This window comes from Felis catus, chromosome A2 (assembly GCF_018350175.1).
Source record: "Felis catus isolate Fca126 chromosome A2, F.catus_Fca126_mat1.0, whole genome shotgun sequence".
NCBI classification, from domain to species: Eukaryota; Metazoa; Chordata; class Mammalia; order Carnivora; family Felidae; genus Felis; species Felis catus.
This window is the reverse complement of record NC_058369.1, coordinates 162,363,825-162,378,527: the sequence shown is the minus strand read 5'-3', so window position 1 is coordinate 162,378,527 and position 14,703 is coordinate 162,363,825. Positions and strand designations below refer to the sequence as shown.

Sequence of the window (14,703 nt, the reverse complement as noted above, 5' to 3'; positions counted from 1 at the left end):
GACACAGAAGGAGAAGGGTCATGATAATGAAGAAAGAGTCTGTGTTCGGAAATGTGCACTACTCAGCTCCAACAACACAGGCTCGGCTTCTGGCCCCAACCAGGGGACTTAGAAGAGTTTTCTTTTCTTCTTTTAAAAGTGTTTATTTATTATTTATCTTGAGAGAGAGAAAGAGAATGCAGTGGAGGGGCAGAGAGAAAGGGAGAGAGAGGATCCCAAACAGGCTCCAAGCACAGAGCTGAATACGGGGCTGGAACTCACGATCGATTGGTGAGATCATGACCTGAGCCAAAATCAAGAGTTGGATGCTTAACAGACTGAGCCACCCGGGTGCCCCTGGAAGAGTTTTCTTTGGAGAAAGAGAATTGCCCCTCCCTGTCCCCTTCTGCCCCAAAGGCCTCCGGGACATTGACTTTTGCAGGATTCTCAGTGAGACCTGCAGGTTCACAACGGACACCCTGCAGTGAAACCCACCCCTTGATGAGTCCCAGCTGCGCACAGAGCTTCCAGCCAAGGTTTGTCAAGGCTTTAGTCTTAAACCTGGATGAACCACACGATATTTATTTAAGACAAGCCTCTGACATGAAACAGGTAGGAAAGAGATCAGAGGAACTAGAGAAACTGCAAGGAATGAAACAGATCTCCAAAAAACAAGCCTGAATTCCTGTTCCCAGAGAGAAAAGTCACGATAGTCACCCACGAAGAGAGTCATAGCAGTTCTTAGATTAAAAGTATGATAGAAGAGGGGCACCTGGGCAGCTCAGTTGATTAAGCTTCGGACTTTGGCTCAGGTCATGATCTCACAGTTCATGGGTTCAAGCCCCATGTCGGGCTCTGTGCTGACAGCTCAGAGCCTGGACCCTGCTTTGGATTCTGTGTCTCCCTCTCTCTCTGCCCCTCCCCCACTCACGCTCTGTCTCTTTCTCCCTCAAAAATAGCATTAAAAAACAACAAAATACGATAGAACAAATGACAAAATTAAGTAGATTGTTAGCAAATAAAATTGAGAAAATCTCCAAGAAAGTAGAACAAAAAAGACAGAAGCTGAAAAGGAGAAGCAGAAGGAGGGAGAGGTGGGGAAGGAGAAGAAAATAAAACCAGAGGCTCAATTTAGGAAGTCCACTATCTAACTGATAGGGCTTTTTGGAGGAAAGAAAAGAGAAAATCAATAGGAAGAAATCATACAAGAATGTCTCCCCAAACCGGAAAATGCAAGTTTTCAAGTGGAAGGGAAGCACTAGGTACCCAGAACAAGAAGTGAAAAGACACTGATGCTATAAACACTTCAGAACACTAGACTAGATCTTGAAAACTTTCAGAGTAGAATAAAACAGGCTGTGTTCAAAGATTTAGTTAGAAAAAGGTATTTAGGGGCGCCTGGGTGGCTCAGTGGGTTAAGCGTCTGACTTAGGCTCAGGTCATCATCTCGTGGTCCATGAGCTCGAGCCCCATGTCAGCCTCTGTGCTGGCAGCTCGGAGCCTGGAGCCTGCTTCGGATTCTGTGTCTCCCTCTCTTTCTTCCCCTCTCCTGCTCACATTCTATCTCTCTCTCAAAAATAAACATTAAAGAAGAATTTTTTAAAAAAGGTATTTTAACTTCTCTTCAGCACCAGTAAAACCTAAATGCAATGCTTTCAAAATACTGAGGAAACTATTTCAAAGCTACCATTTTTTTTTTTTTTTTAGTGTTTATTTTTGAGAGAGAGAGAGAGCAGGGGAGGGGCAGAGAGCAAGGGGGACAGGGGATCTGAATCGGGCTTCGCACTGACAGCACAGAGCCCAATGCAGGGCTCGAACTCACGAACTGTGAGACCATGACTTGAGCCAAAGTTGGACACTCAACCAACTGAGCCATCTAGGCGCCACCCACCCCCCCAAGCTACCAATTGGAAAGCAGCATAAGGCATGTCCTCCCATGCAGCCTTTCTTGGGAAGTTACTGGAAGATGTGCTCCAAAAAATGAAGATATAAACCTGGAAGAGATACAGCCAGGGGACAGGAGGGGGACAAAGGAAACTCTGAGGCCACAGCTGTGCAGGCCTAAAGAATAACCAGCTTGTCGGACAGGGCAGGAGAATGGAGACCTGATAACAGAAGCCCCCGGGGAAAGAATGAAATTGATTGGTCACAGGATGTCTGAGCATGTGGAAAAGCTCTTCAGAGGAGGTTTAGAATTCCGCTGGACAGTTGGAGAAGAATTGGCAATAGTACAGAAAACTAGCAAAAAAAAAATTCAATTTCAGGGGGGGAATATCCTACAAGGAAAATCATCATACTATGCCACTTTGATCAGAAATAAATAATACATCATCATAATTATGCAAATAATTTACATTGAATTAACCAAAACAGTATGATATACTTGTTCTGAGAGGATTGAGGGACAGAGTGGAGGCCCAGGGTGGTGTAAGAGGGCTGGATCTTCACCGTCCATAGTAGGAATCAAGAGCAGGTATCACTCTAAAATCAACAAACCAGGAAGAGCAACAGACATATTAAAGTGTGAGTCTGCCCGTCTGTTTTGGTTCAAGGTCCAAAAGATAGGAGGGATGCCCAGGTGGCTCAGTATGTTAAGTTGTCTGACTTGGGCTCAGGTCATGATCTCTCCATTTGTGAGGCCAAGCCCCTCACTGGGCTCTGTGCTGACAGCTCAGGGCCTGGAGCCTATTTTGGATTCTGTGTCTCCCTCTCTCTCTGCCCCTCCCCCACTCACGCTCTGTCTCTGTCTCTCTCTCTCTCTCAAAAATAAGTACGCATAAAAAAAATTAAAAAAACAAAACAAAAAAACCAAAAAGATAAGAGCCAACTGTCCCCCATCCCAAAGCTAGACCACTGAGGCCTGACTTGGAAAGTGGGTGGCTGAAACACTGGGCTGGGACCCGAGCCCTCGACACAGGGAGTCGGTGCACTGGGAGTGAAGAGGACAGGAAGCTGGATATTAGAGATGTTTCTGGAAATAGATGTCAAGTACACTGTGCAGACCCCTCCCCTACCATGGAGAGAGGTGGCACGAGCTACTTTCCCCTGACCTTAAGCCTAATGGGGATGACATCCTGACCTTTATCTCCTGGGCTATGGGGCTCCTCATGAATCCAGGCCTGGAAAAGACTAAAAGGCAGAATCTGATGGGCTCCTTCATGGCGGCCATGTTGGGAACAGCCTACATTCCCAAACTTTGTCAGAGCAAAGGACACCTGAGTGTTTTCCATGGTCCAGATGTGGGCCCCTGAGGGAAAGAGAAGGGTCTGGAGCCACTTCCAGGGACTCTGCCCATGACTGCCTGTTGGCAGCCCAGGAATGAGCCACCATGGGGCTGACTGCCAAAACAGACATTCACCGTGTAGAACAGGTGGCAGTAAGGGATGGCGGGGGAGCGTAGAGCCCACAAACTCACCCAGAGAATCAGCTTTCAACTATCCGAGCCACGAGTGGAAGCCAGGTGAAAGCTCTGCGGCACCTCCCCTCCCCACTCACCCACCACTGCGCCCCCCACCCCCGCCCCGGACACACCAGAAGTCCCGGGCCAGGCGGAGGTTAGGAGGAGAACTCCCTTCTTCCTACACAAGACACCAGATTCCAGACCAGAGGCAGGTTGAGGGGGAAGGGGCAAGAAACTCCAGCTTTAGACGAAGCCCAGATAGTTTACTACCTGACAAAGCCTACACTTTTACTTCCTAACTTTGCAGAGGGGGTAAATTTTTGTACCATTTAAAACTTATACTTTCAATAATAATACAAGAAACTCCAATCATTTACGTTTTGTCCTGTTTGTTTTCTCACACTCATATGTTCGTGTGCCCTCCCCTCCCCTCTTTCTCTCCTCTCTCTGCATACATGTATGAATAATACATAAATATTACATAGGTGATATTTTTCTGAACCATTGAGACTACACTCTTTTCATACCCCCTTTATCCCTAAATACTTCTGCATGTATCACTCAAGAAAAACGACATTCTCTCATGGGGTAGGTGGAATTCTAACATGAGCTCCAGGGACCTTGGCCCTTCCTGATCCCTACCCTTTGCAGTGTGGGTGGAATCTGTGACCTGACCTCATACCCGTGGTTATGTGGCATGACGTGGCAAAAGAGAGGTTATGTGGCTGACTCACCTAACCACATCAACCCTTTAGAAGCAGAAAGGTCAGAGCTTCAAAGCATCAACAGGGGCACCTGGGGGGTTCAGTCAGTTAAACATCCAACTCTTGACTTTGGCTCTGGTCATGATCTCATGGTTCATGGGATTGAGCCCCGCGTCAGCTCTGTGCTGACAGTGCGGAGCCTGCTTGGGATTCTGTCTCTCTCCCTCTCTCTCTGTCCCTCCCCGGCTCACACGTCTGCACTAGCTCTCACACATTCTCTCTCTCAAAACAAATAAATAAACTTTCAAAAACAAAGCAGGGGCGCCTAGGTGGCTCAGTCGGTTAAGCATCCGACTTCGGCTCGGGTCATGATCTCATAGTTCGTGAGTTCGAGCCCCGTGTCAGGGTCTGTGCTGATAGCTCTGCTTCAGATTCTGTGTCTCCCTCTCTCCCTCTCTCTCTCTGCTCCTCCCCTGCTCACACTCTGTCTCTCTCTCAAAAATAGAGATTTAGAAAAATTTTTTTAAAACAAAGCAAAACAAAGGACCAACAGGATTTGACACACTGTTGCTGGCCCAAGGATGGAGAAGGCCGCGTGGAAGGGACAGAGGGCAGCCTGCAGGAGCTGAGAATGACCCCTGGTCGAAAGCCGGCAAGAAAACAGGGACCTCAGTCCTACCACTGAGAAGGAACTGGATTCTGCCAACAGCCTGGATGCTCTTGGCAGTGATTGTTCCCAGAACCTCCTGATAGGAAGCCAGTCTGATGGACACCTTGACTTTGGCCACGTGAGACCCTAAGCAGTGAACGCAGCTGAGCCCATCTGGACTTCTGACCTCCAGAACTTCAAGATAATAAATGGGTTAAAAATTTAGCCACTAAATTTGTGATATTTATTTATTGTGTGGCAACTGATCTCACCCGGCTAAAGGGAAACCAGGATGGAGGCCACAGTTTGAACAGACCCCCTAAACCACTCATAATCACGTAACCAAATCTTTAACTGCCCCAATTTCACCTAAATGGGGGCGCTGACCCTAAACAAAACTGAAGCTTTCTTCATAGCACTGTGACCTTACGGCTTCCAACCCAGTCGGCTGCGCACAAGAAAACTTACACAGTGCTACTACCCTAAAAAGAACAGAAGTTTCTAGTAACCAATCACAATTTAAAAAACCAAACAACATACTCCCTGAATTCTAACTGCTGAGAGTCAAGCTCTTAACCACTTTGGGTGTGAGGCCTCTCTGTTCACGAACAGTTGGTTTCTTGTTCAATATGATACTCGTATCATGTAAAGCTCTCTGAATTTTCTTTTGACCACCCAAAGAGTGAGGAAAACAGAACCACACACACAGAGCTGATCCAAACAAGTAGCGGTGGCCAAGAATAAAGCTGTATTACGAGTGTAAACTATGAGGTTCGCTCTTTGAAAAAATAATGTCTGTGTGTATTTCTTAGAAATAATGAGGCACATTACTAGAAGAAACAGCTAAAAGACTTTGGGGAGGAGGACCCAGCAACAGAGAAAGCCGGGATAGGGTACTGTCATTTTGTGGTATAAGTCCTGTTAGAACTACTTAGGTTTCAAAAACATGATTATAGAGAAATATTTGTAAATAAAAACTGGAAACACACAGGAGACTGAATATCCCTGAATCTGTTCGCCTCAGTTCTATTCTCCTTGGGGACCGGCCACCTTTTCCTGCCCCGCCACCGCCACACCGGGCCCAGGGGTATGCGCCCCAACTGGACCTCTTGGAAGCTGTGGCTAAAAGGCTGCCAAAACCCTCTCCTTTTTGTTCCCTTCAGAACGAGGGAGACAGAAGGGAATTTCAAACAAATTTTTCTAAGTCTTAGTAATGGAAAAATGGCAAAGGGGCCCTAACTACAACAAGTGCATGCGCATGCACACACACACACACACACACACACACACACACACACACACACCCTCCATAAAAGTTCATAGAAATGGTTTGGCTTGCAAAGACGGACTTCTGATCCTTCCACGCTAACTCTGTCCGAAGGCTGGCAGGCCCTACCCATGAGTCGGCTGGGAGAAGCTGCCTTGGGTTGCTCCCTGTCTCCTGCACAGCCCCCACTGTACAGCAGCTGCCTCCCTACACATCACGTGAGCCATTCGAGCTCCCACTCGTCTCTCACCGAGGCCCTCCTACTAGGTTTTGGTTTCCACCTAGTGGATGACTTCTTGCCCCCAGCTCTGTGAGTTCTGGCTGTAGCTGATGACCACGCCCATAGAAAGGGCAGTGCCCACCTGAAGTGTGTGACCTGCCCCTTGGCGTGGGGTGACACTCTTACTAATAAAAACAAGGGCTACCGCATAGTCCCTATATTGGCAGGTCTACTTCTGTCACTGACAAATACTAGTTTCTTAACAGCAGGGTCTGAGTTTTCTTTTACGGGGGGAAACAAGAGACATCATCAAATATGACCAAACTCTGAAACCAGAATTTAAAGCATGGAAGTAAAAGCATAGTCGGAAGCTCTGTAGAGTGATAAGTAGCTCGAAATAAGCAAGTCTACGTACGAAAAGGGCGAAATAGGAAAGCATTAAAAACAAAACACAAACCTCTTCTTTTCTCCATAAACAAAGTGACTGTCCTCTACAGGTTCAGTCCTATTGATGAGACAGCTGATGAGACCGAGAAGGGTGTGACAGGTGGGGGGGCCTCCCCTGGAAACATTCTCTCTGTTGAAAAGCTTCAGTCTGTACAATTTAACTGTCAACAACTGACAGAAATTAATATTAAGTTCGACTACATCAAACTGAGACTTTTTTTTTGAGAGAGAGAGAGAGCACATGAGCAGGGGAGAGGGGCAGACGGGGAGACAGAATCTCAAGCAGGCTCCAGGCTCAGCACGGAGCCCAATCCAGGGCTGGATCCCATGACCCTGGGATCGCGACCTGAGCCAGAATCAAAAATCAGACACTCAACCAACTGAGCCACCCAGGTGCCCCAAGACCTTTTAAAAACAGGTACAATAGTTATAAAATCTGAAAGAACAAATCTACTAACTGTAAACCCTAACAAGAGCAATGGAAGAATTAGCTGGGCTTCCTGAAAGGATCAGAGCAAAAGGAAATCAACAGCAAGAATGTGCTGCAATGCAGCTTGATGACCATCAGACCCCAAAAACCCACCACAGCAACTACAGCATGAACTACAATGAACTACAGCAACAATGAACTACAGCAACATGACCTGATCACATAGGACAGCCAGGCCCCTTTCTCCAGCCAGTTCCCCTGGATGGAGGGAACTAACCGTGACCTCCAGAGAAAGTCTGAAAGAGCCAGGCAAACTAGTAACTTCCAGCAAGGGGGATTGGGGACGGGAGTGGAGACTTCTAGAAAATTCTTGTACTGTTCGAATTCTTAAATAATCTCACCTCATATTTGGTGGTGTTATTATTATTATTATATTAACAATATGATTAGCACAAATCTTGAAAAGAGAGGGAATCCAAGTGCCCATAAACACCTACAAAGCAGGGAATGGAAGGAGTATAAGGCACATGGAATGCACAGAATAGAATAGAACGAATTTCAGTTTCTCCGTTTTCCAGGTAGATGGTCGGGATTCCCAGGCCTGCTTTCTCATCTGAAAATGCTACTACTCCCTGCCGTAGAGGTTTGCTTTAAGGATGAGAGAGAACATATATAAAAGACTCAACACAGGACCAACGCTCAGTAGATGCTCAGTGGACAGCAGAAACCACTGTTATTATTTCCACACAGGAGAATAAAAGAAAAACACAGAAGCTTCCTGTAATACCCAGTATAAGCAGATCATCAGAATATTTGAAGATAAAATATAAGAAGCATTAAAAATGGATGGGAGGGGTGTCTGGGTGGCTCAATCAGTTAAGCGGCTGACTCTTGATTTTGGCTCAGTCATCATCTCACAGTTCGTGAGTTCGAGCCCCACATCAGGCTCTGCGCTTGGGATTTTTCTCTCCTCCTCTTTCTCTGCCCTTCCCCACCCATGCTCTATCTCTCTCTCCCTCAAAAATAAATAAATAAGCATATATTTTAAAAGCCTTTAAAAAATGGATGGGAGATTTTTTTTAAGGCTAATAGAACTTCTCTTGGCTGCAAAAATTATAACGGGGTTTTCTTTTTCACAAATTGTGTTCACTCCAAGGAGAAGTTCTTTTTGTAGAAAAATAATTGAGGGGTGCCTGGGTGGCTCAGTCGGTTAAGCGGCCGACTTCGGCTCAGGTCATGATCTTGCGGTCCGTGAGTTCGAGCCCCACGTCGGGCTCTGTGCTGACAGCTCAGAGCCTGGAGCCTGTTTCAGATTCTGTGTCTCCCTCTCGCTGACCCTCCCCCGTTCATGCTCTGTCTCTCTCTGTCTCAAAAATAAATAAAACGTTAAAAAAATTTTTTTAAAAAAAGAAAAATAATTGAAAGCTAGTACCAAATAATATTTGATTTTCAACTCTTAAAGTACTTGTCACAGGAGAATAAAGTATGGGAGGGAAAAAAACTCACCAAAGCAAAACTAATAGCACCTCCACTGTGTTTCAACACTGTTTTATATCCCAAATACCAGCCCAATGCCCTTTAACACAGGTCATTTTTAAACATACAAATCATTTATGTTTGGCCCCACTTATATTCTCAAGGCTCCTTAAAATACTTTTATTTATTTTTAATTTTATTATTTTTTAATTAAAAAAAATTTAATGTTTATTTTTGAAAGAGAGAGAGAGCACGCGTGAGCAGGGAAGGGGCGGAGAGAGAGACACACACACAGAATCCGAAGCAGGCTCCAAGGCTCTGAGCTGTCAGTACAAACAGTTGATGCGGGGCCCAAACCCATGAACTACAAGATCATGACCTGAGCCAAAGTCGGACACTTAACTGACTGAGCCACCGAGGCACACCTATTTTTATTTTTTTTAATATTTATTTATTTTGAGAGAGACAGATAGAGTGTGAGTGGGGGAGGGGCAGCAAGAGGGAGAGGCAGAGAGAGAGAGAGAGAGAGAGAGAGAGGGAGAATCCCAAGCAGGCTCCACACTGTCAGCACAGAGCCTGATGTGGGGCTCATTCCCACAAACCGTGAGATCATGACCTGAGTCAAAATCAAGAGTTGGGTGCTTAACTGATTGGATCACCCAGGTGCCCCTATTTCTAGACTTCTGTACCCATTTTAATTTCTCAGACGACTAAAGAGGATGTCCCCATTCTCTATAAAGCCTTCCTGACTCTTGCCTGCTACCCTCAAGCAAAATTAATTGCCCTTCCTCTGATGATACTTATTGTTCATCCAACTAAGCATAACCAAGACGGGACTGTCCCTTATTTCCCCCAGTTAGCTAAGATCTCCCCATTCCTAGGGCATCTGGGTGGCTCAGTCGGTTAGGCATCTGACTGTTGGTTTCGGCTCAGGTCATGATCTCACAGTATGGGAGTTCGAGCCCCGCATTAGGCTCTGTGCTGACAGTGCAGAGCCTGCTTGGGATTCTCTCTCTCTCTCCCTCCCTCTCTGCCCCTCCCCTGCTTTCTGTCTCTCTCTCTTTCTCTCAAAATAAACAAACTTTAAAAAAAAAGAATTAAAAAATATTATATACAAAAAAAGATTTCCCCATTCCTAACCGACACAAATTCAAAAGAAAATGAGCATGTGCTTATGTCGTATGCTGTCAGCCCCGATGGTGGGAGACACCCTGTTGTCAACATCAGTTAGCACTGCTTTCACGACAACGTTCCGCAGGGGCTCTGAGGGCAAGGCACGTCACTACTGTGCATTCCTTTCAAGGAAAACCCAGCTTCTCATACGTGGTGTGTATTTCTTAAAAATGAATTTCCCCTTCATTCTCACTGCTTTTAAACAGTTCTAGGGGCACCTGGGTGGCTCGGTCAGTTGAGCGTACGACTTCAGCTCGGGTCATGATTTTCCAGTTCATGAGTTCGAGCCCCACATCGAACTCACTGCTGTCAGCCTGTCAGCCCAGAGCCGGCCTCGGGTCCTCTGTCCCCCACTTACGTTCGCCCCAAAATAAATGAATATTTAAAAAGTAAAAACAAACAGTTCTAGGGGTAGTGATGCTCTTTGAAGGCATACTTTGTACAAGTGCCTGGGGCCTAAGACAGGATTACAACACCTCTATTATCACACAAGAAACCAGTTTTTACATCACTTCTGAATGTTCGGAGAGCCACTTAAAAATTCTGAACAATGAGAACAACAAGCACACGGGTCAGGAATGTTCAGAAAATAATCCGTATCTTGGCTGCGCATGAAAGGGCAGGATAAACCAAGGGCTAGGACGTCAGTTGAGTCACAGATATTCTTAGTTCTTACTCCACAGAAGTCACGATACAGATTGCTGCTGGGATTCCTGAGTTCTGTCCAGCCGCCCGTTCTGTAAGGTTGCTGTATCACATATGCTAGTCAGTAAGTAAGAGCTTTAGAAGAAGAAAAGTCGCCTTCCCATTTCGATGCCGCAGGAGAACCCTGGGTGGAGGAACGGGAAGCAAAGAGAACAAGAAGCAGAGGCAAGAGACAGCACTGTCCCAAGAAGGTAACAAACGCTACTGCGTTCCTCATGCGCCGGTGCCCAACCTAGCGACACCGCGGCCAAAGGCCACCCGCCCTTGCCGGCCCCTTGGGCGCGATGCCGCGGGCCTGGCATAGACAGAGGGGAGGACGCCTCCATGCCTTCGCTCACACCGTCCCTCCCTCTGTCATGTCTGGACGCCCTTCCTTCTCCCCGTCCGCCTGGTTTTCCAACTTCAGACTCTGTAAAGGCTTTCCTGGTCCCTCCCTCCGACGCCCAGCAAAATGAAATCACTCTTCTTCAGCGGCCTCAGGGCACTTTTCCCGAACCTCTTTCACGGAGCCTGTGTTACTTTCTAGCTTCTTATTCAAGTGTCTGTCTCTCCCCCAAACCTGCCAGCCCCTCAAAGGCAGAGACCTTCACTGGTGTTCAGCTGGCACGTGGGAGGGATTCAGCATGTCTGGTGGAGGGTGAAAGATGGACGGGCGGGAGCGTGGGGAGGGGGTGAGTAGCGTCCCAAAGCCAGGAGAGAGCTCTGAGGTACAAAAAATATAATCTCTCTCCGCCAATGTACAGGGAGAGGGTAGAAATGGGAAGATGGCCACAAGCCACAGCTGCCCTTGTGGGGTTCCCATGTCAGATGGTGGTGGCAGACAAGGGTCTACGTGAGTCTTTACCCAGGGAAGCCAACAGCTCATAATTCATCCGCATCACGTCTCTGTACAGCTCCTTCTGCCGCTTGACTAGCATGCCCCACTCCTCCCGGGTGAAATACACCGCCACATCCTCAAACACCACCGGGAGCTCCTCAAACACCACAGGAACCTCCTCAAACAGCCCCTCTTCAGAAGGATCCTGCAACAAAGAGCAGCAGTCACTCAACACGCCTCTTATGCCAGACACCCAGCGGGATGCTTTCAAGGTCCTTCGTAAGGACCGTCTCAAGGCCCGTCTCTCTTGGGAGGCTTGCCAAGAGGCCCAGATGTACTCTGAGGCAGCAATGTACCCAGCCAAAGTCAAAGAAGCAAATTTGCGAGGCCCAGAGTTAGTAGGTGAAAAAACCAACCAAACAAACAAACAAAAAACCAAATGAGCCTCAGTCTGATCCTGGGGTCTCCTAGGAGGAAATAAAAGTGCTGAAGAACAGGGGTCCTGGAAGAGCTTACGACTGCACCCCTCCCTGTAAGGTTCTAAGGGGCTGCCTTCTATTCATCCGTGACTACAATGATGACCATCTGCCTCCAGGAGCACCTGCTAAGATTTCCCACTGGGATGGGAAGGAAGAAGAAGTCGTACAGAAGAACGAAAGATGCTTATATTCAGTGACGAGGTTTACACGTGCCTTCCTGCTAAAGGAATTCAGATTATAAATGGTTAGACATATTTATTAGCTCCTAATACCAAACACTAGACGGAATATGAACATGAAGAGAAATGAGCTCTGTTGCTTTTCCAGATTCTGGAAAAACCCACGCTTACTAACTTTAGCTGGGCCCTTCTCATGTTAGGGACGAGGAACATCTGAGCTATTCTCGTTGGAAGTAGAGGGGTACTCCAAATGACTTCTAGTAAAATCCTGCTCGTGTGAAATAGCTGAGAAATGGCAAAGGACTCCGTAACTCAAAAACTCCAGTGAACGCAGTTTCCTTGCGGCCAACTTTGCAAAGAGCTAGAGACCGACTGAGTGCCCGCAAGGTGAGAGCCAGAGAGGTTCGGGACCTGCCGGCGCGCAGGGGGTGGGAGGGAGTGCCAGCTGGCAGCCACGCTCTGGCACAGGTGGACTGTGGCCACGTCAGTCCCCCTGACGCTGTTTCCTCCCAAAAAGACGAGTTTAATCTGACCCGCTCCACCGGCCTTAGGGCAGCATCAAAACCCTTACATAAGAGAACGGGCGTGGAGAGATTTTACAGTTTCAAAGGGCTACCTGATTCCAAAGTCAAAGCTGAAAAACTTTTAGAAGTTAAGTATTTAAGAGTTCTGTGGTTGTTTTGTGGTCGTGTATTATCTTCTTGAGTTCTGCGACTGTTTTGGATTCTGGATAAAGATCAGTGTTCTGAATTTAGATGTTCCCTTTATATCAGGAGTTAGAATGTTCTGTCCCACTAATTATGTTTTGTTGTCTGCAAAAGGAAATGAGAACAACAGGGGTGCTGTCTTAAATACATGAGATAATACACGTAGAGCACATAAAATAATGCCTACTACGTTATCGGCACGTTAGGTTATGATAACAGTATAATGTTAGCAGCAGGCGTAGCTACTATGATCTCCCCATCATCGTCATGCAAAATATGTTGTTCTTAGTACAGAATCCTTCCCCTGGAGACACAGCAATCATTACAAACACATTACCTGGCCGCAGGGTTCGGCAGCGTCATTACACAAAATGTTAACATTTGAGGCGCTGTAGATACCATCAGCAATTTCTTTTTGCCTCAATTCAGAAATGCAGTCGAGATACAATGCAGGAATTGTTCCATCCTCTCTCGGGTCCTCCAGTTCAGCTCTGGAGCCGGGCAGGAGCTGGGCCATGTTCTCATAGGCTCCCAGAGGCCCTGGGGGGTACAATATGGGATAATCTGCCGTGAAGAGGTGCTCCGGGCTGGCCAGAACATCTCCGGATTCATCTCGGATGCTCTGGAGACGGGCTGCCCAGATGGGGTCCCGTGCTGCCAAGGCATTGACGCAGAACAGGTGAGCTTTGCTCTTGGCGTGGTATTTGAGCGTCTCTACCTTGAATGGTCCTGTGTAACCTTCGATTAATCTTGACCGTTTGTCCCTGACAGACGGGTATTCTCGGCAGGCAGAGCAGAAGAGAGCCGTCTGCTCCTCGTTCATGACCAACCACGGGAACTGCACAAACCAAGACTTCTGGATAGACCGGGGTTTCAAGGGTTTTTTGCTCTTTCCTGTACAGTCTCCCTCAGTGTTGCCACGCTCCGTGCTGAAGTGGGAAAGACAGGCTTTCTTCTGAGGCGGCAGGTACGGTCCGGCTTCTGCGGCCGGACTCCGCCCGTCCCCTTCTTCCACGCAGCCCATCTGGTTTTTCCCTTTAGAGAAAAGAGACCAGTGGAATTTGGTCTGAGGTCCTGTAGTTGGAGCCACTGCCACCCATGAAGGCTCTCGGTGTATCAAACACGAAAGCTGGAAGTCACACCCAAGAGTGACACAGGCTCTACTCGGAATTTTCTTCCAGACCGCCAGCGCCCCAGGGCCCACCTCAGCTGACCCAGAAGAAAATCAGAGGAGCTTTAAGCAACTCCCCCTTTTTTTTTTTAATTTAAATTTTGGCTTGGCCAAAAAGACCTCTGCAATTTCATCTTTGCAACCCACGATACGGGCACAATCTTCAGAAGTTCAAGCTTATTTATGGATAAGAACGCAAACTGATAAAATGTCAGTTAATGAAGATATTAAAGCCGAATCCTGCAACTCCGTCCTCAGCAGGAACCCCCTTCCATGGTACCCTGGCACACAGAAGTCTGCACTCCGCTCGCGCATCTTTGGAACCAGGGAACGGCCAACCTCCTGGGTAGTTTTTGTCCCCAGAGTTTGCCTTAAACCACGATCCATTTGTAAGTACTTTCCACCCAGGGGTGCTATGTCAGCCCTCCAGAGAAACACAAGCCCTCTCCCACACCACAGCCCTTCCGAGAGGCAAAAACTCTCATCAACTCACACAGATCTTCTTCCTCAAGCTAAACTAGAAGTTTCTTTATTCACGCCTTAGTTGAAACGCAACTTACAGCTTTCGCAGCTCTAACTCCCCTCGAGCCATTTCTTGTGCATAATAAGCACAGATGCCCAGTGGCCAAGGACTCCGTGGTACTTGCTCCAGGCCAACAGTCCAGTCTACACATCCGGAGCTCACCCAGGAGCACAAAGCGGCTAACGAAGAGTAAGCAGGCTCAAAAGAAAAGAGCCAAGCATTGGAAAACAAAATAAAACAAATTGGTATCTATGAAGTCTCGGGCTCCCTGTGGTCCATCTGAGACAGATCGTGAGGGAGAGTAGACTCCTGTGATTCGACTCCCGGAACAGCTTGTTCCGCCTCCCTTTTCTCCAGCATTGGGGGCTGGGTAACTC

General features: G+C 47.3%; 1 protein-coding gene across 4 annotated transcripts in view; it reads right to left on the bottom strand.

Moving 5' to 3' along the window:
* Nucleotides 1-14,703, bottom strand: part of ZNF862 (zinc finger protein 862) — a 37,471-nt gene that overhangs the window by 9,789 nt on the left and 12,979 nt on the right. For 3 of the 4 annotated variants that reach the window (XM_006929477.5, XM_003983202.6, XM_006929478.5), the window contains 2 exons: nucleotides 12,970-13,667; nucleotides 11,295-11,472 (listed from right to left, as the gene is read on the bottom strand). In XM_006929477.5, the coding sequence (XP_006929539.2) occupies nucleotides 11,295-11,472; nucleotides 12,970-13,667 (876 nt within the window). The remainder of the gene's footprint in view (nucleotides 1-11,294; nucleotides 11,473-12,969; nucleotides 13,668-14,703) is intronic. The other variant, XM_045052973.1, reaches the window with a different exon arrangement.